General features: G+C 37.3%; 1 protein-coding gene and 1 long non-coding RNA gene across 2 annotated transcripts in view; one reads left to right on the forward strand and one right to left on the reverse strand.

Moving 5' to 3' along the window:
- Positions 1-1,933: 1,933 nt before the first annotated feature.
- LOC134810082 (uncharacterized) lies at positions 1,934-27,170 on the reverse strand. The gene is made up of 3 exons (XR_010157246.1): positions 26,989-27,170; positions 20,554-20,666; positions 1,934-3,531 (listed from the first exon to the last, which is right to left on the reverse strand). It is a non-coding gene; the product is annotated as an uncharacterized LOC134810082 (long non-coding RNA).
- FGF10 (fibroblast growth factor 10) overlaps positions 26,151-27,939 on the forward strand; it is an 89,040-nt gene continuing 87,251 nt past the window's right edge. Inside the window, exon 1 of the mRNA XM_526931.8 lies at positions 26,151-27,544. Within this exon, the coding sequence (XP_526931.2) occupies positions 27,220-27,544 (325 nt within the window). The 5' untranslated portion in view covers positions 26,151-27,219. The remainder of the gene's footprint in view (positions 27,545-27,939) is intronic.

Below are 27,939 nucleotides of genomic sequence, written 5' to 3' on the forward strand. Positions count from 1 at the left end.
GACTAGAAACTGAGAGCTGAGACATCCATCTATCTTTTCTCTTGAGTTAATGCAAACATGAGTGAAGCTGATACACAATGCAGACTGTCAGAAAGCTAAATCTTCTCTGGAAAGGCTAGCACAAGGCTGATGATACTATCATTGTGTTCTGATGCCTACTTAATAGCTGTGATATAATGAAGGTACTTCAAAAATATGTATATTGAAGACTTCTTGACTTTAAATCTTAAACCTGATTAATCTCCAGTAATCCTGTATTCACTCATTTGTAATGAAAGAAATACAGAGCACTCAAGATGCTGAGGAGGAAAGATCACTTGAGACTAGAAATTCCAGGCTATTGTGCACAATGACTGTGTCTGTGATTAGTCAAACTGCACCCCAACCTGGACAACATAGTGAAATCCTGTGTCTTTAAAAAAAGAAAAAAGAAAGAAAGAAATTCAGATTAATCAGCGCAGTAAATCCTGTTGAGTCTACCTTCAAAATATTCCTCAAATTCATTTATTACTCTGCATCTCTACCATTGCCTTCCCAGGTCACTATTATTCCTTGTTTGGTTTCTGGTAATAGCCTCCTAACTGGTTACTTCTCTTTCATTTCACTGCTCTGCTTAAAACCTTCCTTTTGCCAGGTATGGTGGCTCACGTCTGTAAGCCCAGCACTTTGGGAGGCTGAGGCAGGAGGATCACTTGAACTGAGGAATTTGAGACCAGCCTGGGTAACATAGTGAAACCTTGTCGCTACTAAAAATAAATAAATAAAACCCCAGAACAAAAACAAAAACTCTTCCTTTTTTCCCATTACCTTTAGGTTAAAAACTCAATGTCCTCACCAGGACCTACTAGGTCGTGAATGATTTAGCCTCTATCAGCATCTGCAATCTTATATCTAGCAGCTTCACTGTTTACATACCATGTTCCAGCCACACTGGTCTTTTCCAAGTGCCTTGAACTTCCCAAACTCTTTCCTGCCAGTGTTTTTGTGCTTACTGCGCTCATTGTCTAGAACACTCCTCACATGTCTGGCTCCTTCTCACTTTTCAAGTTTCTTAATATTCTCTATTAAAAAACACTTTTTATTTTACTCACAATAACAATTTCAAGACTTACCATCTTATTTATTCATTTTATGCTGTATATTTTCTCTACCAGCAAATAATCCCCAGGAAGAAACAGAGACCTTGTCTGTCCTAATCCACCATTTCATCACCATTGCCTAGGACCATGCCACAGACATAACAGATGCCCAGTGAATATTTCTGAATGTCCAAGTGATTGAACCAGTACTTCAATTTTGACATTTTAATACATCTATAAATAATTGAGTGATCTGAATGCCTAAATTTGGCTAAGAGGATAGGTTATATGGCAAAGTGCTGATCTATTTGAGTACTCTCTCAATAAATGCTTTCAGTTGTCATCAGCACAGTTCTCATTCATCTTTGATTTAAGCATTTGTCATTGTGCCCCATTGTAGAATAGCATAATAAAATGCATACATGCCTCACCAATCTGACACATCTAAGGTCACACTATTAGTAGTACTTGAATATTGCTATTTCCAACTTCTCATTTTCTCATTCAGAAACTCCAATGCCTTAACACTTCCCACCCCTTCAGCAACAAAAAGGATCTTATATGAACTTCAATATCAGTTTGAACTGTAATTACCCACCATCCTCTGCTACTCCAAGCTCTATCTTCACCATCATTCCTTGCCTCACACAGGCCCCTCATTTCATTAAGGTGCATATTCCTACCTTTTTATTTGCAACATTAATGTTCTCAGTGCTCAAACAGTATGTCAGGAGTCTTTGCAATGTTCCATCCCACTATATTAAGCTCAATGGGTAGGGTTCCATAGTAGGAGAGCTTAAGGATCTGAACTAGAGTAGACTCACAGTACAAGTAGACTCAAAAGCATATATGGCTCTCGACAATAGAAGTGTATTTCTTGATCATGTGACACTAAAAGGTGAGAGAACAGGTAGATGGGTCTGCCATCTCTTATACTTTCAGTCACACAGAGACCCAGATTGGTGAAGTTTCTGCTGTCTTCTGCATGAGACTTCCAAAGTTCCCTGGGAGAAGTTTTTATTATAGGCAGCAGAAAAAAAAGAGAGAAGATCACAGAGGAGCACTTCCATGAGCCAGATCTTGAATAGTAACATCACTTCTTACAATATTCCACTGGATAGATCTGAGTCACCATGGTAATGCTTAATGACGACGAGAGCTGAGAAATGTAATACTTATCTGAGAAGTCACTTTTCAGTAACAATTCATGAATTTTTGCTGGATAAATTTCTCTGCCTACCACAGCCCATAAATACTTTAGAATATAGTGGAACACCTTTTCTGGATCACACGCAGAGCCCTTCATGTCCTCAGGATGTCCACATGCTTCTAGGGTAGGTATATTGGGACTGGTTTCAGGACTTGGCACCACACCATACCCAGAATTACCATTTCATTCTTATCTCAGTCTCTGTTGCTGAATCTGCAAGCTTCTGCAAAGGTTCAAGTTTCTTTCTGTATCCTGGCTTGCAGAGGCTTCTATTGAACCATAAGTTACATCTGTAACATTTTGGATGAGTACAGTTTTTTTTTTTTATCTTCAAGGAAACTCTTCAACCCTCAACAAAAAGTCACTGGGAGAAAAATAGAGATTTTCTGGTGATAGTGTTGCTCAAAACTATCTACCAGTCATACCCATACCACAGCTCCAACCCTTCTCAGATCCTTGTAAGGAATTTGAATTAATCCTGGATATTGGTTGGAATTTATGAAGACATAGGGGCTAAAGAAAGAATTCAAAATAAGAGATAAGACTTCGCTAAAGACTGACAGGAATTCATTCATCATACATTCATTTATTCATTAAATATATATAGCTCTCTGAGGTTTAGAGAAAGAAAATGGCTTTTTCATGTATAAACAAGTATAATATTCTTCACATTAACTATAAACTGCCTTATGGTAGGAGCTATTCATTTTTCTGTTAGTAATCTTCACAAAGTTGATTCTAAATCCTATTTCACTAAAAATTTAAGAATACATCTTAAAGTTCAAAAATAGTTCTTGGAGGTGATTTCATTGATAAAGATCTTTTTAAAATCAAGATCAGAAGTAAGATTAGAATAAATGCAGAAAGAGTATAGGTATTTTCAAGATGAAGTCAGAAAGCAACTAAAAATACAGCTGAAAATAAGGTTAATATACTTAAGAATTGTAATTACAGGCAAGAGTCCAATGTTCATGAATCTCAATCTTCAGAAGACTGGCTAAGTAATGACATTTGAGAAAGTCAGTAAGCGGCAACTCTCCAATCCTTCTTTGTGAAGGAAAGCTGGACAGGCCTAGCCTAGCTGGCTTGAGTTTGAGGGGCCGCCTCAGAAGGTAGAAGTGCTTCTTGCTTGCATCTGTGGTGCATGGTGCCAGAGTCCAAATACAAAATTTTGTTCCAAGAAGAGATGCCAAGTGTCCGTTTGCAGAAATGTGTCCAAATGTTCTGTCAAACCAAAGAAGCCTGAAAGTCAAAGCCAAGACAGCCGATAATCCAGGGAAGTCAACACCAAGAAACAACGGGTCAGAACTGGGCAATAACCAGGATCAAATGACTTGGACAATCATTGTTCTAGGTGGGGTATAAGGTAAAATAAGCCAGTATATATAAAGAACATAGAACAGGGCAGAGAGTAAGAAAAATGGTTTCTAAAAAATAGCTAGGATAGAAATTAATTCTAACACAGATTTCTAGGAATGTGAAATAAGTGGTAACAAATGTAACTTGAGTTGAAAAAAACTGATAGATCTTGGCTCTTCCTAAACATATTCTTTATTGACTCAACTTTCAAATAGAATTTTCAGTTTTGACCAATAAAGTAATTGGTGTAGAATAAGAAATTATTGCCAGAAGATTTGTATAAAATATTAGAGCCCTAAAAGAATGCACTTTTTCAGTAATCTCCTCTTGAAACAACTTAATTGCTTATCTTCCAGAAAAGAAATAAAAAGCAGAGGCCTAAAGGTGAAGGTTTGATTAGACAGGAATTTAATAGCCATGTAGTTTGAGTGTAACTTAGATTGCGTGTCCCTGAAACAAATTCAGACACAAGAATCCATGTGCAAGTGATTTCTGAAGAAAGAACTCCCAGGGTAAGGGAGTGAGACAAGCAGGAAAGGGAGGGGAACAACGCAAACAACAATGCAATTTTAGGCAAAGCCTCCTGCCCTAGAGGATAGCTGCAACTTGATTCCACCAGGGTTCTCTGCAGTCTAGGATGTATGTCAGAGTTATTCTGCCCCAGTGCAAGAGAGCTGGCTTTCATATTTTTGCATTGCACTAGACCTTCTTTAGTGAAGAGTTACCCTGTGTGGAGGTCCTCTTTTGAGCAATCATAGGTACAGGTTGCTGGAAGCAAAAATGCGGGAAACAGGGTCAGAGCTCCGTGAAATAGTAAAAGGCATCAGAGGGAAGCCGGACAGAAGATTGATAACTGTGGTGGTGTTAGAAGTAATTTTAATATGCATATGTGTCTCACTCCTTTTGGGCTGCTATAACAAAATACTTTAGGCTGAGTAACTTACAAACAGCAGAAATGTATTACTCACATTTCTGGAGGCTGGGAAGTCCAAAATCAAGATGCCAATAGATCTGGTGTTTAGTAAGGGCTCACTCATTACTTAATAGATGGTGCATTGTTGCTAAGTCCTTACATAGCAGAAGGCACAGGGAATTCCCTTGAACCTCTTTTTAGTTGGGGTAGTAACCCATTCACGAAGATGAAGCCCTCAGGCCTTAATCACTTCCTGAAGGCTCACCTTCTTACTACTATCACATTGGGTATTAAGCTCTAACATATGAATTTTGGGGGACACCAATATTCAGACCATAGCAGTATATAAACTCTGTTCCATTAAAAATACATTTTACATAATCATATGATTAAGTGTTCTTTTATAGGAAAATAGTATTTTATTAAAACTGTTATAAGAGAATATTTAAATCAACTACAACAAAAAGTGAAAATCAGTTTACTTCTCAATCATAAGCAAAATAAACCCATAAACTGAGAGATATAATAAAAATACAAATAGGAAGTGTAATAAAAGTGATCTGGGATGATGGTAACCTAGTAACATAATTTTATAATGACCTAGTAACATAATTTTATAATGGCTGAACAGAGTGTAAATTCATGCATCACCATAAGACATAATAACATGAATTACATTGAAAGGTAAATTAGAAAATATATAAGGTATACTGGAAAGGTAATTGCATTATGATAAAATGTGTTATTAATAAAAATATGGCATAAATATGATTTGATATTTGAAATAAAACTTTTAAAATGTGATGCAAAATCTTTACGACATTCAGAAAGCATTTGACAGATGAGTTATAGAGTGGGAGTTAAACTCAGCTGTATCTGTTAACGGTTAAACAAAATCTAAATATGAACATAATGATATCGAATGATACTCCCAACACAAAATTATCAGATATGTAGGTAACTTTTTTTACAAATAAATTGAATATGCTTTTATTAAAAAATAAATTTTCTCTGGTAAGTATTTATTCAAAAGCAATATGTGTTTCCTACCATAACTGAAGCAATGCAAGTATACATAAAGAAAAAAAACTAAATCTAAAGCACAAATCCTCCATTTCTATTTCCTCAATTAACCAATTTAAAATTGTTAGTTGTTTATTCTTAACATATTTATCCATATGCGAAATGTATATAAGATTTATTTTTGTTCATTTAAAACAGTAACAGTATACACAATACTTTTTACTTTCCCTTGCCCACTTAACAATATTACATGACCATCTGTCCAGATAAATATACATACATTTACTGGATTTTCAAAGGAGAGAAAAATTTTCAATAATAGGAATGACACAAAATGTATAAAATTATTTCTCTATGAATGATGAATATTAAATATGAAGCTTTTTCTATGTCACTATAAACCTTGATACACTAATAAATTTTGTACCTATGTCCTTGTATGCCAGTGTTTTATTTCCAAAGGATAGATTCCCAGAAGTGGAACGTCTGGGTCAAAGAGTATGTACATTTTTAAATGTAAAGATAAAAATAAAATTCAGTTGATGACCAAGTATTTTTATTTCACTAAGAACATAAGAAGCAATCAAAAGGGAACTCTCACAAGCTACCTGAGACAAATTTGCCACTTGACAGGATCTATATCATATACCATGTTCTCTCACCCATGGTAAAATTAACTGTTTATTCCCCTAAATCTAATCCCTTCATCTATACACCGTATTTCATTCTCTCTTGCCTACTCAAAGATAGTTTCACTCCAACACTTCTCCCCTTTTCTTCTGTCTCTTACACAAACTCAGTATTTCCACTTTATCAAGACAAAAAATCTTGGTGCTATCCTCCACTATTCTTTCTCTCATGCTGAACATACAACACATCAGCAAATCAGTTTGATTATACTCTAAGATGTAACCAGGATACAATCACATTTCACCACTTTTAATGTTATAACCTTTAGTCCAGCTAAAGTCCTGGATTACTGCTCTAGTTGTCAAAATGGTCTCTTTGCTTCTACCTTTGTTCTTTTACAATCTACTCTTAACTCAGTGGTCAGAGTAATTCTTTTCACCCTAAGACCAATGATGCCATTATTTTCCTAAAAAATCTCAATAGTTCTTTACTTCTGTCAGAATAAAAACCAAAGTCTTTACACACATGAACCCACAGGTCCACCTGCAGCTCTTTACCAGATCTTTGACCTGATCTCCTGTTACTCTACACCTTGCTCCTTCTGTTCCAGCTAACTGACCTCCATGTTCTCTCTTGAATGTGCTAGATATGGTCCACCTCAGGGTCTTTGCACTTGTCACCCTTAACTATAACAAGCTTCCTCCAAATTGCTGCTTACTTAATTTCCTCACCTTCTTTAATTCTGAACTTGGGCATAATTTTCAGAGTGAAGACTGTAACAACCCTATTTAAAATTTTAGGCACCTCCCATATCCCAATCCATCTAGTCCTCTCTGTGTTATTGCTATGCAGCACTTACTGCTCTTAAATAAAATGTATAATTTCCACATTCTAGATCAGTTTAGATATTTCATAATTGTAAATCATTTTTATTAGTGTTTAAATATTATTGTATTCACTTGTCTTTATATTGTCCAAGATTTCCTTATGGAAAAAGTTTAACATACAACTTAGTGGAACAAATTTTGTAATAAACATCCTAATACTCATCACCTATATTTGACCATATACATTTTACTGTACTTGCTTTATTGCATACATCTCTATGTCACCATCATCCTGTTTAGCAATCCAGCCACTTCACTTTATATGTGTTTCTAAATGAATTGCACACATCAGGTTTAATTCACATTTTCCTGATGCCAGATAATGCTGAACACTTTTTTACATGCTTACTGTCCTTTTATATATCTTGTGTTGTAAAACGTCTGTACAGTTTTTGCGCATTTTAATTGAGTTGTCTTTTGCTTATTGAATTATAGGGTATCTTTGTATATCCCATATACCTGCTCTTTGCCAGCGGTATGTATACAATTTTCTTCCCACCTATGGTTTGCCTATTCATTTTCTTAACTGTGTACTTTGATAAGCGTATTTTAATTTTTGATAAAGTATAATTTCTCAATTGTTATAGGTATTGTTTCTGTAAACTAAGAAACCTTTGCTTACATGAACATCATGAAAATTACATTTTATCTAAAAGTTTGATGATTTCAGCATTTATATTTATGTCAATAGTCCATTTTGAGTTAATTTTTGTGTATGGTGTCAGGGAATTTTTAATTAATAAATTTTATCTACTGGAAGAGTTTTAGGTTCATGGCAAAATTAAGCAGAAAGTACAGAGAGTTCCCATACACACTCTGCCCACCGCCCCTCAACAACTACCGCCCCCACTATCAACATCCTGCACCGGAGTAGTACATTTGTTACAATCTAAGAATGTATATTGACACATCATTATCACTTAAAGTCCATAGTTTACATAGTGGCTCACTCTTGGAGTTGTACATTCTATAGGTTTGGATGAATGTATATTGACATGTAACCATCATTGTACTTTTTTTTTTTTTTTTGAGACAGAGTCTTGCTCTGTTGCCCAGGCTGGAGTGCAGTGGCACAGTCTCAGCTCACTGCAAGCTCCACCTCCCGGGTTTCAAGCGATTCTCCTGCCTCAGCCTCCCGAGTAACTGGGACTACAGGCGTGTGTCACCCTGCCAGGCTAATTTTTTGTATTTTTGGTAGAGACGGGGTTTCACTGTGTTAGCCAGGATGGTCTCGATCTCCTGACCTCGTGATCCACCCACCTCGGCCTCCCAAAGTGCTAGGATTACAGGCGCATTGTACTATTGTATAGGATAGTTTCATTGTCCTAAAAATCCTCTATCCTCTGCCTATTCATCATTTCCTTCTCTTGAACTCTCAGCAACCACTAATTTTTTACTGTTTCCAGTTTTGCCTTCTCTGGAATGTCATAGAGTTGGAATCATATAGTAACTGTAGCTCTTTCAGATTGTTTTCACTTAATTAGTAATATCCATTTAAATTTCCTCCATGTTTTTTCATGGCTTGATAGCTCATTTCTTTTTAGCCCTGAATAATAATTCTTCATCTCACTGTAGCATAGTTTATTTATCCATTCATCTACTGAAGTATATCTTGGTTGCTTCCAAGTTTTGGCAATGATGAATAAAGCTGCTATAAACATTCATGTAGAGGCACAACTTTTCAATTCATTTGGGTAAATACCAATGAGCATGATTGCTGGATTGAATGCTAATGGTATGTTTAGTTTTGTAAAAAACTGCCAAACTGTCTTCCAAAGTGACTGTACCATTTCCTTTTCCCACCAGCAAGTGAAAGACTATCTTTTCTCCACTGTACTGCCTTTACTCCTCTGTCAAAGTACAGTTGACTATATTTTTATGAGTTTATTTCTGTACTTACTATTCTGTTTCATTGACATATTTGTCTGTTCCTTCACCAACACCAAACTATCTTAATTACTGTAACTTTATAGTAAGTATTGAATTTCGGTAATATCAGTCATCTATATTCTTCTCCTTTAATAATTTGTTGGCTATTCTTGGTCTTTTGCTTCTCCATATAAACATGGTAATCAGTTTGTGAATATCCACAAATTATCTGCCTAAGATTTTTATTGGGATTGCCTTGAGTATATAGATCAAGTTGGAAATAACTACTATCTTGACAATATTGAGTATTCCTATCTATGAACATAGACTCTCTCTCAATTTATTTCTTATCTGCTATTTTTCATTACTGTTGTATAGTTTTTCTCATACAGATCTTATACATATTCTGTTAAATTTACATCTAGGTATTTAATTTTTGGGGTGCTAATGTAAATAAAATTCTGTTTTAATTTCGAATTCCATTTGTTCATTGCTGGTATATTAAAAAGTGATTGACTTTTGTATATTAAGTTTGTGTCCTTCAACCTTTCTATAATCACTTACTAGTTTTAGGAGCATTTTTGTTTATTTTGTTCATATTGTCTACATAAGTGATCATGTCATCTACAAAGACAGTTTTATATCTTCTTGCCCAATTTGTATACACTTTATCTCCTTTTCTTGTCTTTATGCATTAGTTAGGACTTTCAATATGATGTTTAAAAGCAGTAGTATCTAATCTTAGTGGGAAAACTTCAAGTTTCTCATAATTATTATGTTACTGTGGATTTGTGTGTGTATATGTGTGTGTGTGTTCTTTATCAGGTTGAAAAAGTTTATATTCCTAATTTCCTGATAGTTTTTTTAATAAATAGGTGTTGAATTTGATATGATTGTGTGATTTTTATTCTTGAGCCTGTTGATGTGATAGATTACATTGGTTTAGAATGTCAATCAGCCTTGAATACCCGAGATAAATCCCACTTGGTCATTGTTTATAATTCTTTTTATATATTGTTGGATTCTTTTTTTTAATTGAATATTTTTTGAGGATTTTTGTTTCTATGTTCCTGAGTGACATTGGTCTGTAGTTTCCTTTTTTGAATTGTCTTTTTTTTTTGAGATGGGGTCTTGCACTGTTGCCCAGGCTTGCAGTGGCATGATCTCAGCTCAATGAGACTTCCGCCTCCCAGGTTCAAGTGATTCTCCTGACTCAGTCTCCTGAGTAGCCAGATTACAGATGCCTTCCCCCACGCCCAGCTAATTTTTGTATTTTTAGCGGAGATGGGATTTCACTATGTTGACCAGACTGGTCTCGAACTCTTGACTTCAAGTTATCCACCCGCCTCGGCCTCCCAAATTGTTGGGATTACTGGCATAAGCCACCATGCCCGGCCATTGTAATGGCTTTATCTGGTTTTGGTTAGGTAATGCTGACCTCATATAATGAATTAGGAAGAATTTCCTGTGCCTCTATATTCTGTAAGAGATTGTAGATGATTGCTATAATTTATTGCTTAAGTGTTGTTGTCGACTTCATCAATGAACCCATCTGAGCTCTCTATTTTGGAAGGTTGTTAATTATCGATTCAATTTCCTTAATAGACATAGGCCTAATTCCAATCATCTATTTCTTGTTGCATAATGATCGGCAGGTGGTGTCTTTCAAGAAATTGGTCCATTTTACCTAGGCTGTCAAATTTGTGAGGAGAAACTTTTCATAATATTTTTATTATCCTTTTGATATGCATGGGATCTATAGTGATGTTCCCTCTTTCATTCTTATACTAATCATTTATATTTTCTCTCTCTTCTCTTAGCCTGCCAGAGTTTTATCAATTTTATTGATCTTTCCATAGAACTAGTTGTTGGTTTCATTGACTTTTCTCTATTAATTTCCAGCTTTCAATTTCATTGAGTTATGCTCTAATTCTTATTATTTCTTTTTTTCTGCTTACTTTGAATTTCATTTGCACTTTTTAAAACTATAGTTTCCTAAGGCAGATGCTTAGAAACTTTATTTTAGCACTTTCTTTTTTAAATATCTGCATTCAGTGTCATAAATGTTCCTCTATGCACTAGTTTTATAGTATTCTACAAATTTTGATAAGTTGTGTTTTCATTTTTATTTAGTTCAAAATATTTTTTGAATTCACTTGAGATTTCTTTTTTGACCTACGTGTTATTTAGAAGTCTGTTGTTTAATCTCTAAGTATTTTGGAATTTTCCAGCTATCTTTCTGTTATTAATTTCTGCTTTAATTCCATTGTATTCTGAAAGCAGACATTGTACAATTTTTACTTTAGATTTGTGAACATGGAATTTATGGCCCAGAATGTGGTCAATATTGTTGAATGCTCCATGAGAGATTGAGAAGATTTTGTATTTTGTTGTGTTTGGATGAAGTACTCTACAGATGTGCATTACATCCAATTGACTGATGGTGTTGTTGAGTTCAACTATGTACTTAATGATTTTCTGTCTCCTAAATCTGTCCATTTCTGACAGAGGGGTGTGAAAGTCCCCAACAGTAATCATGAATTAATCTATTTTTCCTAAAAGTCTATGAGTTTTTTGCCTCAAGTATTTTGATGTTGTGGTGTTAGGTGCATATACATTAAGGATTGTTATGTCGTCTTGAAGAACTATCTCTTTATCATTACGTAATGCCTGTGTTTATCCATGATAATAAGTCTGCTCTGTCTGAAGTTAAAATAGCTACTCCAGTTTTTTTTGGTTTTTTTTTTTTTTTTTTGAGACAGAGTCTCTCTGTCACCCAGGCTGGAGTGCAATGGCACGATCTTGGCTCACTGCAACCTCCACCTCCTGGGTTCAAGCAATTCTCCTGCCTCAGCCTCCTGAGTAGCTGGGATTACAGGTGCATGCCACCACACTCGGCTAATTTTTGTATTTTTTTTTTTTTTTTGGTAGAGACCGGGTTTCACCATGTTGGCCAGGCTGGTCTTGAACTCCTGGCCTCAGGTGATCCACCCACCTCGGCCTCCCAAAGCGTTGGGATTACTGGCATGAGCCACGACACCCAGCCTACTACTGCTTTTTGAAAAACAGTTTTAGCATGGCGTATCTTTCTCCATCCCTTTGCTATTAATCTGTTTGTGTCTTTATATATAAAGTGAGTTTCTTCTCAAACAACATATAGTTGGGTCTTATTTTTTTATCTACTCAGAAAATCTCTTTTTTTAAATTTGTTTATTTAGACCTTGATGTTTAAGATGATTATTGATATAGCTGAATACAATACTATTATTATTTTGAACAAACTATGATCTGTTAGATCAATTAAGAAAAAAGAAAATTAAAGTTTATTATTTCAATAATCAGGACCTTCAATACAATGTTGAATACAAATGGTGGTGACTGTGTGCATCTTTGCATTATTCCTGATATGTGGGGGAAATATTAAACATTTTACCACTATAAAATGTTACCTGCAAATTTTTACATAAGTCCAATTTCTTTAAGACATATGGGGCAGTTATCATATAAGTTGGGAGTCACTGAACTTCTCTAAATCTATAAATTTGTATCTTTCACCTACTTGCGGAAATTTTGGCCAGTATTTATTCTCTTTTGTTTCTGTGCCACATGCTCTCCCTTCTCTCTTTTGGGACACCATTGTGCTATAGGTCCCAGAGTTTCTTTGTGTTTTAAAAATCTTTTTCACTCTATTCTTCAGATACCTAATTGCATTGACCTATGCCCAGTTCCACTTCTCCCTTCATAGTCACAAACTCTGTCATACTTCCAGGAACTGTGTCTACATATGACAATGCCTGGCAGAATAAAAGGGACATCTCTTTTTATTTATCAGTAAGGTTGCCAGAAGACTTCCCCTATGCCAGAACTATGTCACATATACATCCTAGGTCCAATTGCCAGCAAAAACAATGGTATACTACTTTTGGTTTAGTGAGTTATATGGTCTTCAAGAGGAGAGTTGGTTCAACAAATAAATTAGAGACTCTGTCACAAAGGAAAAAGCTGGTTGTACTTCTTGGATAGGCAGCCAGCAGTCTCTTCTACATAAAGCTCTGCATTGCAAAACTCCAAAAGACAATTTTCATATAGACTAACACAAGAATCATGGGCCCCAGAATTGTACAATTTGGTGCTGTTAAAATTAATTACTAGACAATTTTTTAAAAATAGAATAGGGAAATTCAAAAAATGAAAACCAGTTTTATTTTCATCTAACTGCAAAGCCATTTCAACAGGAATGAGATCAGTATTGGTTAAAATTCATGATATAGACACTCTAAGCATAGTTTAAAAGGAACAAGGAGGATATTCTAAGGTATATAGATTAGCATATAATCATTGTTGACAAAAATACGGAAAAAGAAATTATTAGACTAAGATTTTGTAAAAAGTCTACAGTAAGTTTTCTCAGGGGGAAAAAAGCAAATAAAGTTGTGTTAGTCAGAGTTCTCCAGAGAAATAGCATGAATAGGATATATATATCCTATTCATATATATATATATAGCTATAAATTTATTTATTATCTTATAATACATCTATATATTGGCTCACAGAATTATGGAGGCTGAGAAGCTCCAAGATCTATAGTCAGAAAGCTCAAGACCCAGGAGAGCCAATGGTGTAGTTTCAATCAGAGTTTGAAGTCCTGAGAGCTCATAGAGCTGATGGTATAAGTTTCATTCTGAATGGCCGTGGCTTGACACCTAAGAAGAATTGCTTTTCCAGCTTGAGTCTGAAGGCAAGAATTTTTTTTTTTTTTTTTTTTTTCAGACAGAGTCTCACTTCGTCACCCAGGCTGGGGTGCAGTGGCTGTGATCTCTGCTCACTGCAGCCTCTGCCTCCTGGGTTCAAGTGATTCTCATGCCTCAGCCTCCTGAGAAACTGGAATTACAGGTGGGCACCACCACACCTGGCTAGTTTTTGTATTTTTAGTAGAGATGGGGTAGAGAGGCTGATCTCGATTTCCTGACCTCAGCCTCCCAAAGTGCTAGGATTACAGGTGTGAGTCACCGTGCCTGGCCAGAAAAAGATTGATGTCCCAGTTTACCCAGTTAGGAAGGAGGACTTCCTTCTTATTTATGGGAGGGTGAGCTTTTTCATTCTATTCAGGCCTTCAACTGATTGGATGAGGCCCACCCATGTTAGAGAGGGCAATCTGCTTTACTCAGTCTACTGATTTAAATATTAATCTGATCTGCAAACGCCCTCGAAGGCACACTCACAATAATGTTTGACCAAAATATCTGGGCACTTCATGGCCTAGTCAACTTGACACTTGAAATTAACCATCACAAAAGTATTTCATTGGGTGATGATAAAAGCAATTATTTAATGATAAACTTCTCTGTTTGCAGAAGTATTCCTAGAAGAAGAAAGGACCAAAATAGGCAGTAATTAGATCCAGTTAGTTCAAGAGTGTGATTCATATTAAAAACTAAGTCATCTTTTCAGATGAAGAGAAGGCCAAGGACTTTTTCCTTTGGATAAATTCCTAGAAATTATATCATTTTTCTGTTCATTAATGCAGTTTTGGATAGTTTTTTGGCAATTAATTCCTATTTTAGCTAAAACTGCCTAAAACACCAGTGCAATTAAGGACTGTCAAATATTAAAAATGTAAACAGAGTAGTATCATCTCATCATGGTTAACTCCTATTACTCAATTTCTTATCTTTATGCAAGTACCATGGGTTTGACTTTCAAACCCTTCCCATCATAAAATACCTACATTTATGCAACACCTTTTTATAGACACTTGCATAAGACTTAAAAAATCCATTTAGTCAGAGTTCCCTTTTATCAACATTTGCATTTTCTCACTATATTACTCATTATCTTTTTTCCAAAAAACAACAAAATTTTACTGTTTGCTGTAAAATATTGGTATTGTAAAAAGAATATTAGAAAGTTGGGGCATGCGGCTCCTAAAGATTCTGTCATTAATTAACTGGCTAATATCAGGAAAGTAATTTTTCCTCTATGGACCATAGTTGTTTCATGTGCAATTGTGTAAAAAAATGAAAACAGAGCTTGATTTTAGACAGGACTTTCAGTTCCATAATTCCATGATTCCATGAAATAACCAAGTAACTAGATTGGGTTTTCCATGTTAATGACCACCTATTTTTACTATTGCCATTAAGTGGTGCTAATACAATACATACATCATTATTCTGGGTCTCATAGGTTAGAAAATTTTAGAGCCAAATGGTCTCTATCCCTTTGCCTAAGTATTATCCCTAAGACACAAAATTATGAGTGTCAGAACCAGAAATATAATGTAGATTTCCTAATTTTTGGTTTAGCACCCTTTACCTCTTTTCCCATTCATCTGAAAATATAATAAACTATGTAAGCCTGACAAGTATTCTGAATTATTCTTTCCTCCCCATGTGACAGAAGATACTATTAATAGAATTTATTAAAGCACAGGTTATCAGGCATTATTCCATATCTCATTCCATATTATATCATCATTCCCTATCTCCCTTTCATCCTCAATAGACTTGGCATTCTCCAGCAATGTGAAAGTCTACTAAGTGAAAACTAAGAAACTGTATATTTTTCTACAAGAAACAGTTCCAGGAAATACACTTTGTTGGAGAATAAATCCAGAATAATATTCAACAACACACAGCACACACATCTACTGAAGAAAACACTGATCTGTTTCAAAATATTGTCCAATTAAAAACACATTACTTCCATACTCTATGTATTTTAGGTCATTTTATCATGAAAAATCATTTAAAAATCTATTAGTTGAAGACTCATTCCCAAATAAAATCATGTTACTTGTACTAACTTTAATACCTATACAATAGTGCTAGAAATAAAACATTATATAAAAAGAGGTTAACTTAGGTAAGGGGTCTGTATTAGTCTGTTCTCACACTGCTTGTAAAGACATACCTGAGACTGAGTAATTTATAAAGGAAAGAGGTTTAATGGCTCACAGTTCCACATGGCTGGGGAGGCCTCACAATCATTGCAGATGACAAAGGAGGAGCAAAGTCACGTCTTGCATGGTGGCAGGCAAGAGAGAGCATGTGCAGGGGATCTCCCCTTTATAAAACCATCAGATCTCATGAGACTAATTCACTATTACAAGAACAGCACAGAAAAACCTGCCCTCGTGATTCAATCACCCCCTACCAGGTCCCTCCCATGACAATGAGAATTATGGTACAATTCAAGATTTGGGTGGGGACACAGGCAAACCATATCAGGGTCTGAAATAGTGTCACTTTGGAAAATGTGCTCAAGGTACACACTCCCTTCCATCAGGCTCTTAAACATACAGCTTCTTTACAGGAACATCGCACACTCCTGAAATTGAGGACAATGCCTCATCCACTTCTCTTCACCACAGAGGGAAGTGCTTGGGCCCTGGCTCTTAGTCTTGAGATGCTTTGACCAAAGGCAGGGATCTGGATCAGAGCCCCTTCCATTTGCATGCTGCAGGAGGGCTCTCTGCATCCCTCCCTTTACTAGTCCCTTGTAGGGAGCAGCACTGTGACAAAACATTCCACCTTCCCCTCCTCCTATCTGAACATAACGTTCTGTTTCCAGCTTCTGCACTTTCCTGATGGAAATTGGAGTACACAGCTTTCTCTTTCCTTTCCACCAACATCATAAATGTTGGCCATAAATGTTTAATTTTTCCTAATGGTCATTCACCCTTCCTCAGTTGGGTAGCTTTCAAAAATTCATTTTGTAAGAAAGACAATTCAACCAGGAGACAAGCTTTCCTCCAAATGACAGAAGCAAATATGTTTGAGACAGAAAAATGATGAAAATGAAATTGGCTCCCCAAACTTTATACAGCAATTAATTTCTTCATAAAACCTTTATATGCTGTCATGTGGATACAACTGTGTGTATTTTCAGTAGGCCTGAAAGGATAGTGTTTATCAGTAAAATGTTCCTAAGTACCAAAACGAATTATACTTTATATTGCTAAATCTAAAAGTTGCTTTATTTAAAAAAGAAAAAAAAAACTCTGAGGCTGAGGTTTCTAACTTTACCAAAGATGTGGTTTCCTTGCTGTATTTCATTTCCCTTGCTTCTTTACCAAAAGATAAACTAGTCACTTTTTCCCCTGGCTTTGCTTAGTTATAATTTTTTTAACCTTACAAACAATTTCATTTTGGACTTTGATAATAGGAGATCCTGTCTTTAGGTTAAGACTCATTTTACTACTTTAAAGTTTTACTTATTTTTAAAATGCAGTAGCTAAAATTCAACTGACACACTCAAAATACCAAAACAGAGGTGAGAATGGCAGCAGAGTTTGTTAGCTAAATTCTAACTCTTAAGTAATGAGTAAATAGGGATTTTTTTTCCTCATAGCCCCCCTTGAGGTCATTTTAAGAATCTTCACTAAAGTAAGCTTCAAATGCTCTCAGGGAACATCCTCAGCTAGCTTGCGAAGTTTTTTTCCTCCACTAATTATGTAGAATGGATGTGCACTATCCAGCCTTAGATTTCTAGGCAAAATAATCAATTTCTTTTTCATCTTGGTGGAAAAGTAGCCCAGAAGTTAGGTATCTGCCCCCAAAGGAAAGAAGAAGGGTTAACTTGACACAGAGCAGGGTCCCAAGTCAAGGACAAGGGCTCTCTTTACTGCTACTGTTGTAGTATCAATAATCAAACAGAGCAGGTGGTTCTGCAGAACAAACCTCTACATTTGGGAATGAAACAGAGAAGCAGAGGTATTGCTTTCATTTAAGTATGCCTTCAGAACCCAGAATTTTCTAGAATAAACAATAAAATCAGGCACGTGAAAGAGAAAAATATAAAAAGACATAATGTGAAGTACCACTGTCCTTACTCCTTAGGCTCTCTCAACATGGAGTCCCCCAGACTTTGCCAACTGGCATTTCTGAGGTTCAGAGTACTGAATCTGGGTGCCCAGGGCTTTTCTAGGCAGAGGATTGTGTCAGAAAATGGAAATAAATGCTGGCTTTGCCACTTGGGCAAGTAACTTCACCTGCCTGGACGTGGACTTTCATATCTAAAGTCCATGTTCCTTTCTACTTTTTCCCCTATCTTGTCAGACTGGAGGGCAAATAACTTACGCATCTAATCATATAACACTTAAATTTCTTTGATAAATCAAATGCTCTTAATTGCCTTCCAGTTACAGTGGGCTACTTTTATTGTTCTACTATGCAATTCTTTTACTAGCATTATTTCTGTCAGTCTAGAAGTTGACCTCTAAAACAGAATCTAGCAATAATTAATAGAAATAACATTTATCTGTTATAGATAGATATTGAACAGTGCCAAAATTGTATATGTAAGTCTTTAAGCTTCTTATTATTTTTTCAATCTATTCCTAATGATCTGATAAGCTTTATTTTTCAAATTCAAAACAAGACTAGATGTCTAATAAGAGGTCCTTGAAGGGGTGTGTGTGTGTGTGTGTGTGTGTGTGTGTGTTTATAAAATGACAGGAATGAGTTGGGTGATTTCCCACAACTAAGTTTCAAATTGTAGAAAATACATGATTAAAATATTTCTCATATATATTTTAGGAAATTATATATTTATATATATTTTCCTATTTTTAGGGAAAAAATATATAAAACAGCAAGTATAGGCGAAACACTGAAAACATACCAGCTAAATCAATAAACATTACTATCTAGTGCTGTAAGGTAGGAAGACTCTACCTTAATTCACCCACAGATGAACATGGCTACAATGGTGTAAAGCAAAAGAATGTTTCTTTCTCACAAGTTGGCCGAAGAAATATTTCTAAGTTCTTTCTCCCTCTGCCAATATAATTCAAATGTCAAATTAAAATAGCCAAACTTCTGCTGATAACTGAATGTATTAGTCTGTTTTCATGCTGCTGATAAAGATATAACCTAGACTGGGCAATTTACAGAAGAAAGAGGTTCAATTGGACTTACAGTTTCACATGGCTGGGGAGGCCTCACAATCATGGCAGAGGGCAAGGAGGAGCAAGTCACATCTTACATGGATGGCAGCAGGCAAAGAAAGAGAGTTTGTGCAGGGGAATTCCTCTTTTTAAGACTATCAGATCTTGTGAGACTTATTCACTATCATGAGAACGGCACAGGAAAGACTTGCCACCATGACTCAATTACCTCCCACTGGGTCCCTCCCACATGTGGGAATTCAAGATGAGATTTCGGTGGGGACACAGCCAAACCATATCACTGCAATAGGAATATGAAAGCCAGAATTTATACTTAACATATAGGAAAGAAGGAGACATTATAGATTTTTAAGGAGAAATGAATTTCAAAAGGGCCTACTGTTGAACCATTAACCTAAAAGCAGTCTCCTTCACCCCTAGCTAAGATTCAAGAGATATATCAAAATGCTGTCCTAACTTAGCGATAGCCCAGAAGTTTTCAACCACAAGGTCAGAACCTTCCGAAGGCAAACATTGCAATACACCTTGAGAATTTTCCAAACATCACGTGCCAAATGCCCCAGAGATTCTGAAATGTTCCCTCTCTTCCTTCTTGCCCCACAGCCTCAGAAGGGACCACTGTTATTCTTGGAAGTGCATTATATCTGTAAGTATGAAAGGCTGAAGTGCTTGCCATTCACTAGTTTAGTGCACAGGAAGCAGCTTGTCACTATCGGCCCTGTCATCCTGGGCAGCTCACTTCATGATCCCAGATCTCTCTTTTTTTTTTTTTTTTCCACCTGTAAAGTAAGGGCAGTAGAAATAAGAGAGTTAAAGTATTTTCTAGCTATAAAGATACAAAATTCTATAAATTCTCAGGGTTATAAGATTAGAAGATGAAAGACTAAGCCCTGATCTGGGCTTCATAGACTCTAGGCTATATTGATTTCTATAAGAAGTCATTTGTTTATGAAATTTGTGAAACTGTCTAGACAGTGAGCAATACCCAAAATTATCTGCAAATGTATTTCATCTTGGGGTTTTTGGTGCTCTACCTAGCTTTAGCACCTAGCTGTACAATTGAGGGCTGCATATTTCTTTATTTTTAAAGATCTGTCTTTAGTTGAAACGAAAATGTTCAAACAATACCTCTCAGTGGGCTAGAAAATAATATTAATTTCCCCCATTCTTTTATACACCAGACTATTAACAAACATCAGTATAACATGTTTCCTTATAAAAACATTAATGATTTTTAAAATTAGTAAAGATTAATATTAGGAAATATTTAAACTAAAAAGAAGAAAGCTGATTTTAATTTAGAACTTTACAGTTTTCCATAAATGTATGTCATTTATGAACATAATTTCTACTTTATTGGATTCCTTTTCTGAAGTCATTTATATAAATGTATTTTATTGAACAGTCAGCAATCAAAATAAATTACTCTTTGATTTTAGACCTCAAAATCATTAGCTAAATAAAAAACTCTGCAATGATCAATCAAAATTCAATATTAGATTATACATTTCTAGAGGGAAAATGTCATGCGGCATTACCTTTCGTATGGTTCAAGGAATCCTGTACATCACCAAGCAAGCATTAGATGCTTCACAACCTGCTTTGTAGTAATTTGCACTTCCCTGTTATCTCAGATATCCAAAAAACCACATTTTATGAACTGGTTACTTACTGTGATGGTATATACTGCAGTTTGAAGTTAGTGTCCTGAGTAGGACAGAATTCTTCCCAGTTGATTTAAGTGAAGAGACTTTAATAAAATAACCAGTTACAAAGGTGCAGGCACTGTGAAAGAAACAAGGGATAATGATGATAGGCAAGTAATAGACAGGAACTGCTACCAGTTCTTGAGCTTAAGAAGATGGGGAGGAAATATTATTTTAGGGTTGCCAGTGATAGCCAGAGTCCTAGAGGAGGGGTCACCCAGTGGGAAGGGATACAGACACTGCCAGAAAAGTGTCACTGAAACATAAAGGAGGAGAGGAGGAAATATCCAGAGTTCTTTCGCCTTCTGTGTGCTGATCTAAGGATTCCATTCTCCCATTGACAAAACAAACTCAAAGTCTTCTGTTTAAAAAGGACCGGTGATTCACACATGTCAGCACAGAGCTGAACAGAGGAGGGGAAAGAATGGATCTGGGGGCCAATTGAAGGAAATCCAGTACAGCAAATATTGCATTGCCCCCAACACAATAATTTTTAATTCATAGAAAATACATTCTTTTTGTCAAAATTTGCTTAACAGAGGCAAAATTTTTCAAATAGAATGTATATCAGGTCAAATTATATTTCATAATAAGAGGCACAGAGGACAGCAAATGGATTAGGGAACTTTTATCGGGAAGTAATTAAAATAATAAACTAGAAAGCAAGAAATATGCTTCCAGGAGTCTGGGAGCAGGAGTAAAAGAGAGGAGGTCAGGTTGGGTTGACAGAAAGGATGCAACCAAAATCTCCACACTGTAGAGAAAATCTAGAAAAAAGGATTGTGCCAGGGACATAAAATAGGGAAAAATCAAGTCTTAATCATTCGTGAAGCCATAAATAGAAGTCACAGTTTTCCTTAGCTCTTGTTGTAGAGAAAAGGAAAATCAAAAAGAATTTTCAGGGGCTCTTCTTTCTTTTTCAATATCTCTCTTTCCAATATCTGGTTTCTGAGTCCTAAGATAACCATATTTTGCCCATCATTAATGATAAACTGCCTAAATTCATGCATTCAATCATGTATGCACATTCTTTATGGGGTAAGTTTCTCTGTCTAATTTATTGGAAAAACCTTGCACCATTCACAATGCCTACCTAGCATATAGTAGGCACTCAATAAACATTAATTGAATAAAAACCAGTTAAATGTCTATTGGCATGACATTACAACTTTAAAGAAAATATTATAATCTGTCAGTTAATTCACAAACATAAATGACTAATATCAGAATGTTTACAATTTTGCCATAGATAGCAGGACTAAGATGCCTAGAGAGCTTGAAGTAGGAAGAGGCACAGATCTACAAAAGGACAGCTGGGAACACAGAAAACAAACAAAACTTTTCAGAGACTTCACAACTTTGTCAAGGGAAGGTTCTGTTTACCATCAGCTGGGAGGGGACAAACAGCAGCTTTGTGAAAATATGTTTGTTGTGTTTAGTGCCAAGATGCAAAGTTCAGTTTCCAGGAATTTGTGGTGATTTATTGTATGTTTTAAACAATCTTATATAGAATTCTTTTCTTGTTACAAAAGATCCGTTTTATCATCTTGGCCATATTTCCTTCCTAATAACAGATCATTGAGTCTGTTTGAAAGTGAGGGAACAGAAAATTAACCTTAGTTTCAAACTTTGAAAAAAAATTGTTTAAGCAACCTATGCTTTGAAATATCACAATACTTTATGGAAAATTAATATTAGAATGCAGAAACCCAGATCAAATTATAAATCTACTTTTCTAGAAAGTCTCATCAGTTTTCTAGAGGTGAACTTATAAATTCAGATTCTATTAAAAAAATTGGGGTATTCTGAAAATATGGGGTATTCATTACTTTTTGATTGTATTCATCTCAGAAGCATTGATAAAATATCCCCCTTTGCCAAGCATATATCAATATTTATTTTAGCTAACCAGCTGATACTTAATAATTCAACACTATTTTATTACTTTTCTCTGGTTAATCTATTGCAGCAAAGATATAATTGCTTTTCCATAACTAAACCCCTAACTGTTTTTATCATTTCTACTCTGCCATCTTAGACATATTAGAATGATGAATGGTCAATGGTAAGAAAGGGAGTAGGGAGGAAGAAAAAGAATATAAACAGGACAGGTGTTGCAAAAATTAGGGTAATAGCCTAAGGTCTATCACAGGAGTTCCAAATTCTGGTCTACCATGGAGTGACCTGGGAATCAGCTTATTCATCTATAAAATACATGTGTTGGATTCAGTTATAGCTAAGATTCCCACTGGCTCTGAAGCACTGCACACCACTATCTGTGGGATAACACTTCTTTTCTGTTCACTTGAAGCTCCTGGTTTAAAAACAATAAGATATCACTCCTTCATTCACCCAAATGTGAGTGATTATTAGCATCATTTCTAGCTGCAGCCTGGGAAGTGCACAAGTCCTAACGATGACTTAAAACTGGCATGTTCTGTGTCCAAAAGGGAAAAATGGGCTGCGACACATACTCATAAGGTCTGCACCACAGGGTGAAAAAATGAGGCCTGCATATGTCTAAATTTTTGAACAGCGTGGCTGACTTTTGACCTTACTTAGCATTACTTGAAGCAGCTTACTGACGCTGCCAATAACATCATACATAATAGGGCACACATCTTGTAACTGAACCACAGGTAGTGCTGAGCAACATAAAGAATCCAGGCAATACATATGTAAAATGTAAACTGCTCAAACACAATAGCTACTGAAGGATCTGCTAGTACATACACTGATTGCTTCTCTGAGGTTCAAGAGCCAGGTTTTAGGATTCTTCAATGGCTGCTGCCATGGTCTTGTTTTAAAAAGCCTCAATCATTTCTCAAGACATCACACGTAACAAAAGGCTGCATCTATTTCTCTCAATACAGAGCTAGCCTGATAGTAGCAGATATGTTTAAGGGCATAGAAATAAAGTATGCCTTCCAGAAGTTGGATAAAAGAGAAAAACAGCCTTTGAGAATTAGTAGGTACCACTCTAATCTGAAGCTTGTACTGTCCTTTTCAATCCTAGCAAAGAAACAATTAATAAAGGAACCCATTAAGACCTGATTATTGCAGCTAAAAAAGGAAGGTAGAATTTCAGTCCTTTGAAGTAACTGAGAATGATTCAGGCCTCATTACAGAGATATAATCTACATTCATACATTTATGTTAGTGATTCAAATCTATTGGGAGAGATTGAATTCCGTTAAATAGTGCATCTTTCCTGTGGAACTTTTCTCAGGCTTTCTCGGGCTAACCTAAGAGGTGACCTAACAATGCAAAGTAGTCGGGTATTTAGGGATTCAACTGTGCTGTAAAAGAAAGGCTGCACAGAAAAGAAAAAGAAGAATGAGATATAATCTAAAAAGCTATGTCAGCTTTTCCTTTGGGCTGTTTTGTAAATGCCCTCTTGTCATCACGCTGTACAGAAGAGCAGCGAAGGGGCTCTAGAACTTTCAAACACTGCACCTGCTGCAACCAGATTTTAATATGAAAGTTTAAAGACATCTTTTCCCTCATTTTAGACAGAAAAAAAAAAGAAACTCCTAGCTAAAAGATCTGAATGGCTTCTTCTACTGGAACATAAAGTTGGTAGATGTGTGTATGAGAGAGAGAGGGAGAAAGAGAGACTAGCTTTGGATTGGAGGGGCACATGTCTAGGGTGAGTTTAACAAAAATTTTTAAACCCCAAAGTGGCATCAAAAGTGTTGGTTCCTATTGTACAGAAACCCCAAAATAATAACTTCCTGTGTTTTGTAACTTTTCACAGCAGAATCTTTATTGTATGGTTTCATCAAACATAATTTTTAAAAAATGTAGTTTTAATTAGTTGTAAATTCAAACATTTGGATTCTTCTGGACCATTGGGCTGAAACCCAAATCCATGGGAAACACTACACTGTCTTTCAGGCATTTGTCCTCTCAGGTATAAAACTGTGAACTAAAACATTGAAATTAGCACTGTTGGTTCATTTTTCAGTATCCTAAAGAAAAAGACTCGCTTGATGTGTGCTCTTTATTTGCTTAACTTTCCAATTAATATCTACCGAAATTAGAGCTAATTATATTAAACTTTAAAAACCTATTGTAATGTTCACCACATTGTTGAACTCTTCTAAATAAGCACTGCATGAGTTATAACTAATGCAATTAAAATCCTGATTCTAGTATTAAATGATTCTATTTCAAAGGATTTGAATACACAGAAAAATATAAGAACATTCATGTAAACTCATTTTTCAAGTCACTAAATACTTAATTGAGCAATCATTCCTAATGCTCATCTCTAACGCTAATTCTTTTTTCTTTGCATTTCCTCTGGTTCACAACCAATATGGAGGTCAAACGCACATCATAGGGATCCTAGCTTGTGTGAACACAGACTCTTCTAATTAGTTCCCTCCAAATTACAGTTGCTGTTGTTAAACTCCCAGTTCACCTTGAAGTGTTTCTCTGTCTTACATTGGCAGCCTAATTTTAGGTTGAAACATATGAAATTACCACTTTTGTAGGTACAAAACCTTAAAATGTTGGCAATTTTGTGGGCTTCAACAAAACACAAATGTCTAACTGTCCTATGTGACATAGATAGTTCATTCCAGTACATGTTTAGGCATTCCTTCTAGTTAAACGTTCCCTAGTTTAGAGTCATTCTTAAAGAAGTGGTCCTCTAGGAGCTGTTTCTTATTCAGATTGGAATGGATTATTACAGTATTTCCTTTTTTGTGCCTCTTAACTCTTGGCAAAGGCTTCTTAGCCTTGGACTTAGTTCTGTCAATACCTGGGCTGTGAGCTAGTTTCTGCGAGCAAGGGAGGAGTTGGGGTGGCTTGAAAGAGTGTGAAAAGGAGAGGAAGACTAGTAGTGCAGTGATATTGTAAAACAGAGCCCTTTAAACATTAAATGTGAAGATAGAAAAAAAAAAACCTCCCCTTTATGACAAAGTGCAAAGGAAATTGCATAAAAAAGAAAACAGACAGCAGGGTATTCAGCCAAATTATATGGTAAAATCTTTGCGATCGCCATAAAGTGCGTTTGCTTTGAAGTGCACGCATGATTCAGTGAAGGGCTCATGTTAGCAATTAGAAATCGGTTATTTGGGTCCCTGATTTCATTTGCGCCGAGAGAGGCAACTTTTAAGGGTGACGATAAATCTCCCTGAGCTTAAAAGGCAGAGAGGGCCAAAGTGTGAACTTTTTACTTCAGCAACGGAAGCGAGAAATCAGTGATTCATTAAAGAGGAGACCTCCTTGGAAGCTGGCAGCAGAGGAGGAAAGGACACTAATTATGTCTTCCTTTTCTGTGCTCGCTCCGACCAGTTTATAACCTGCTGCTTTGGACGGTTTAAAATCCTCAGCATCTTCTGCTTTCTCCCAGCCCTCTCCTCTTCTGGGAGTGAGAAGGGGGGAAAAGTCAGCCAAGCACCAGGCTCCAGGTGGCTCTCAAGTACTTCACTGCCAAAAGAAATGGGGGTGGGGGGAGGAGATCCTACGCTGGAAAACAAGTGAGAAAGGGGCTCCCCAGAAGGGATTGGTTCAGGCTGGAAGACAGCAAAATTCGGAAAGCGGGAAGATACCGTCAGCGCCGTGGCCCGCGCTGCAAGCATAGGACGCTTTAGCAGCGAATTAGCCAGAGCTAGAGGCGCCGGCGGAGGCTGCGGCCGCAACAGCCGCGGCGAGGAAGGGACCTGGCAGCCCCCGAGCTCGGTGCAAAGGCATCGCGCTCTCTCCTCGCTCCCCTGCTCCCCCACCCCCTTCTCTGCCCCTTTCACCCTCCCTCTCCCTGGCGTTCCCAGCAGCCTAGGGTTTCAGATGTCCCACCGCCGGTTGACCCCCTCCCCCCTCTTCTCCACCCCTGCAAATGAGGTTTGACCAGCAGAGGCAGAGCCCACCTCTGGCTTAGAATCACTGACATTTAGACTCCAGGCTTCAACCTGTTTACAAGCGGACTTTCCAAAGGAAGGGGGTGGGAGATAGGGCCATACAAAACACCAGCCGCCGTTCCCCAAAACAAAAAGTGACTTTCGGCAGCCTTCAAATCGGCAGGCACCACTAAAAACAGAAAGGAAGAGAGGGAAGAAAACAACGGCGACTGGGCAGCTGCCTCCACTTCTGACAACTCCAAAGGGATATACTTGTAGAAGTGGCTCGCAGGCTGGGGCTCCGCAGAGAGAGACCAGAAGGTGCCAACCGCAGAGGGGTGCAGATATCTCCCCCTATTCCCCACCCCACCTCCCTTGGGTTTTGTTCACCGTGCTGTCATCTGTTTTTCAGACCTTTTTGGCATCTAACATGGTGAAGAAAGGAGTAAAGAAGAGAACAAAGTAACTCCTGGGGGAGCGAAGAGCGCTGGTGACCAACACCACCAACGCCACCACCAGCTCCTGCTGCTGCGGCCACCCACGTCCACCATTCACCGGGAGGCTCCAGAGGCGTAGGCAGCGGATCCGAGAAAGGAGCGAGGGGAGTCAGCCGGCTTTTCCGAGGAGTTATGGATGTTGGTGCATTCACTTCTGGCCAGATCCGCGCCCAGAGGGAGCTAACCAGCAGCCACCACCTCGAGCTCTCTCCTTGCCTTGCATCGGGTCTTACCCTTCCAGTATGTTCCTTCTGATGAGACAATTTCCAGTGCCGAGAGTTTCAGTACAATGTGGAAATGGATACTGACACATTGTGCCTCAGCCTTTCCCCACCTGCCCGGCTGCTGCTGCTGCTGCTTTTTGTTGCTGTTCTTGGTGTCTTCCGTCCCTGTCACCTGCCAAGCCCTTGGTCAGGACATGGTGTCACCAGAGGCCACCAACTCTTCTTCCTCCTCCTTCTCCTCTCCTTCCAGCGCGGGAAGGCATGTGCGGAGCTACAATCACCTTCAAGGAGATGTCCGCTGGAGAAAGCTATTCTCTTTCACCAAGTACTTTCTCAAGATTGAGAAGAACGGGAAGGTCAGCGGTACCAAGAAGGAGAACTGCCCGTACAGTAAGTAACAAATGCGTGCTCCCCTCCTTCCAATTATCCACCCCCAGCCCACACGGGGGGGAAAAATCTGTTCCAGATGTGGCCAGCTAAATATTTACGTCCCCAACCCCTGTAAAATGATTAAGTGGAATACTTTCACACTAATTCACCCCCCAACCCCCGTGTATACATTGTGCTGCCGCATCCCCTCCCCTAAGCGCGCTCCCTTCACATCCCCCACCCCTTGCCGCTCTACCCACCCCTTCCCTCCAGCCTGTCACTAGCCGGACCACGCAGGGCGCTCAAGAGAGTTGTTGCAGTGCAAAGATGCCCCTTTCTCTCTCCACCGCCTTTCCCACCTCATCCAAAGAGCTCTTTTTCCTTCCTTCTGGAAATGGCTCAAGTAAACACATTTT

This window comes from Pan troglodytes, chromosome 4 (genome assembly GCF_028858775.2).
Source record: "Pan troglodytes isolate AG18354 chromosome 4, NHGRI_mPanTro3-v2.0_pri, whole genome shotgun sequence".
Classification (NCBI taxonomy): domain Eukaryota; kingdom Metazoa; phylum Chordata; class Mammalia; order Primates; family Hominidae; genus Pan; species Pan troglodytes.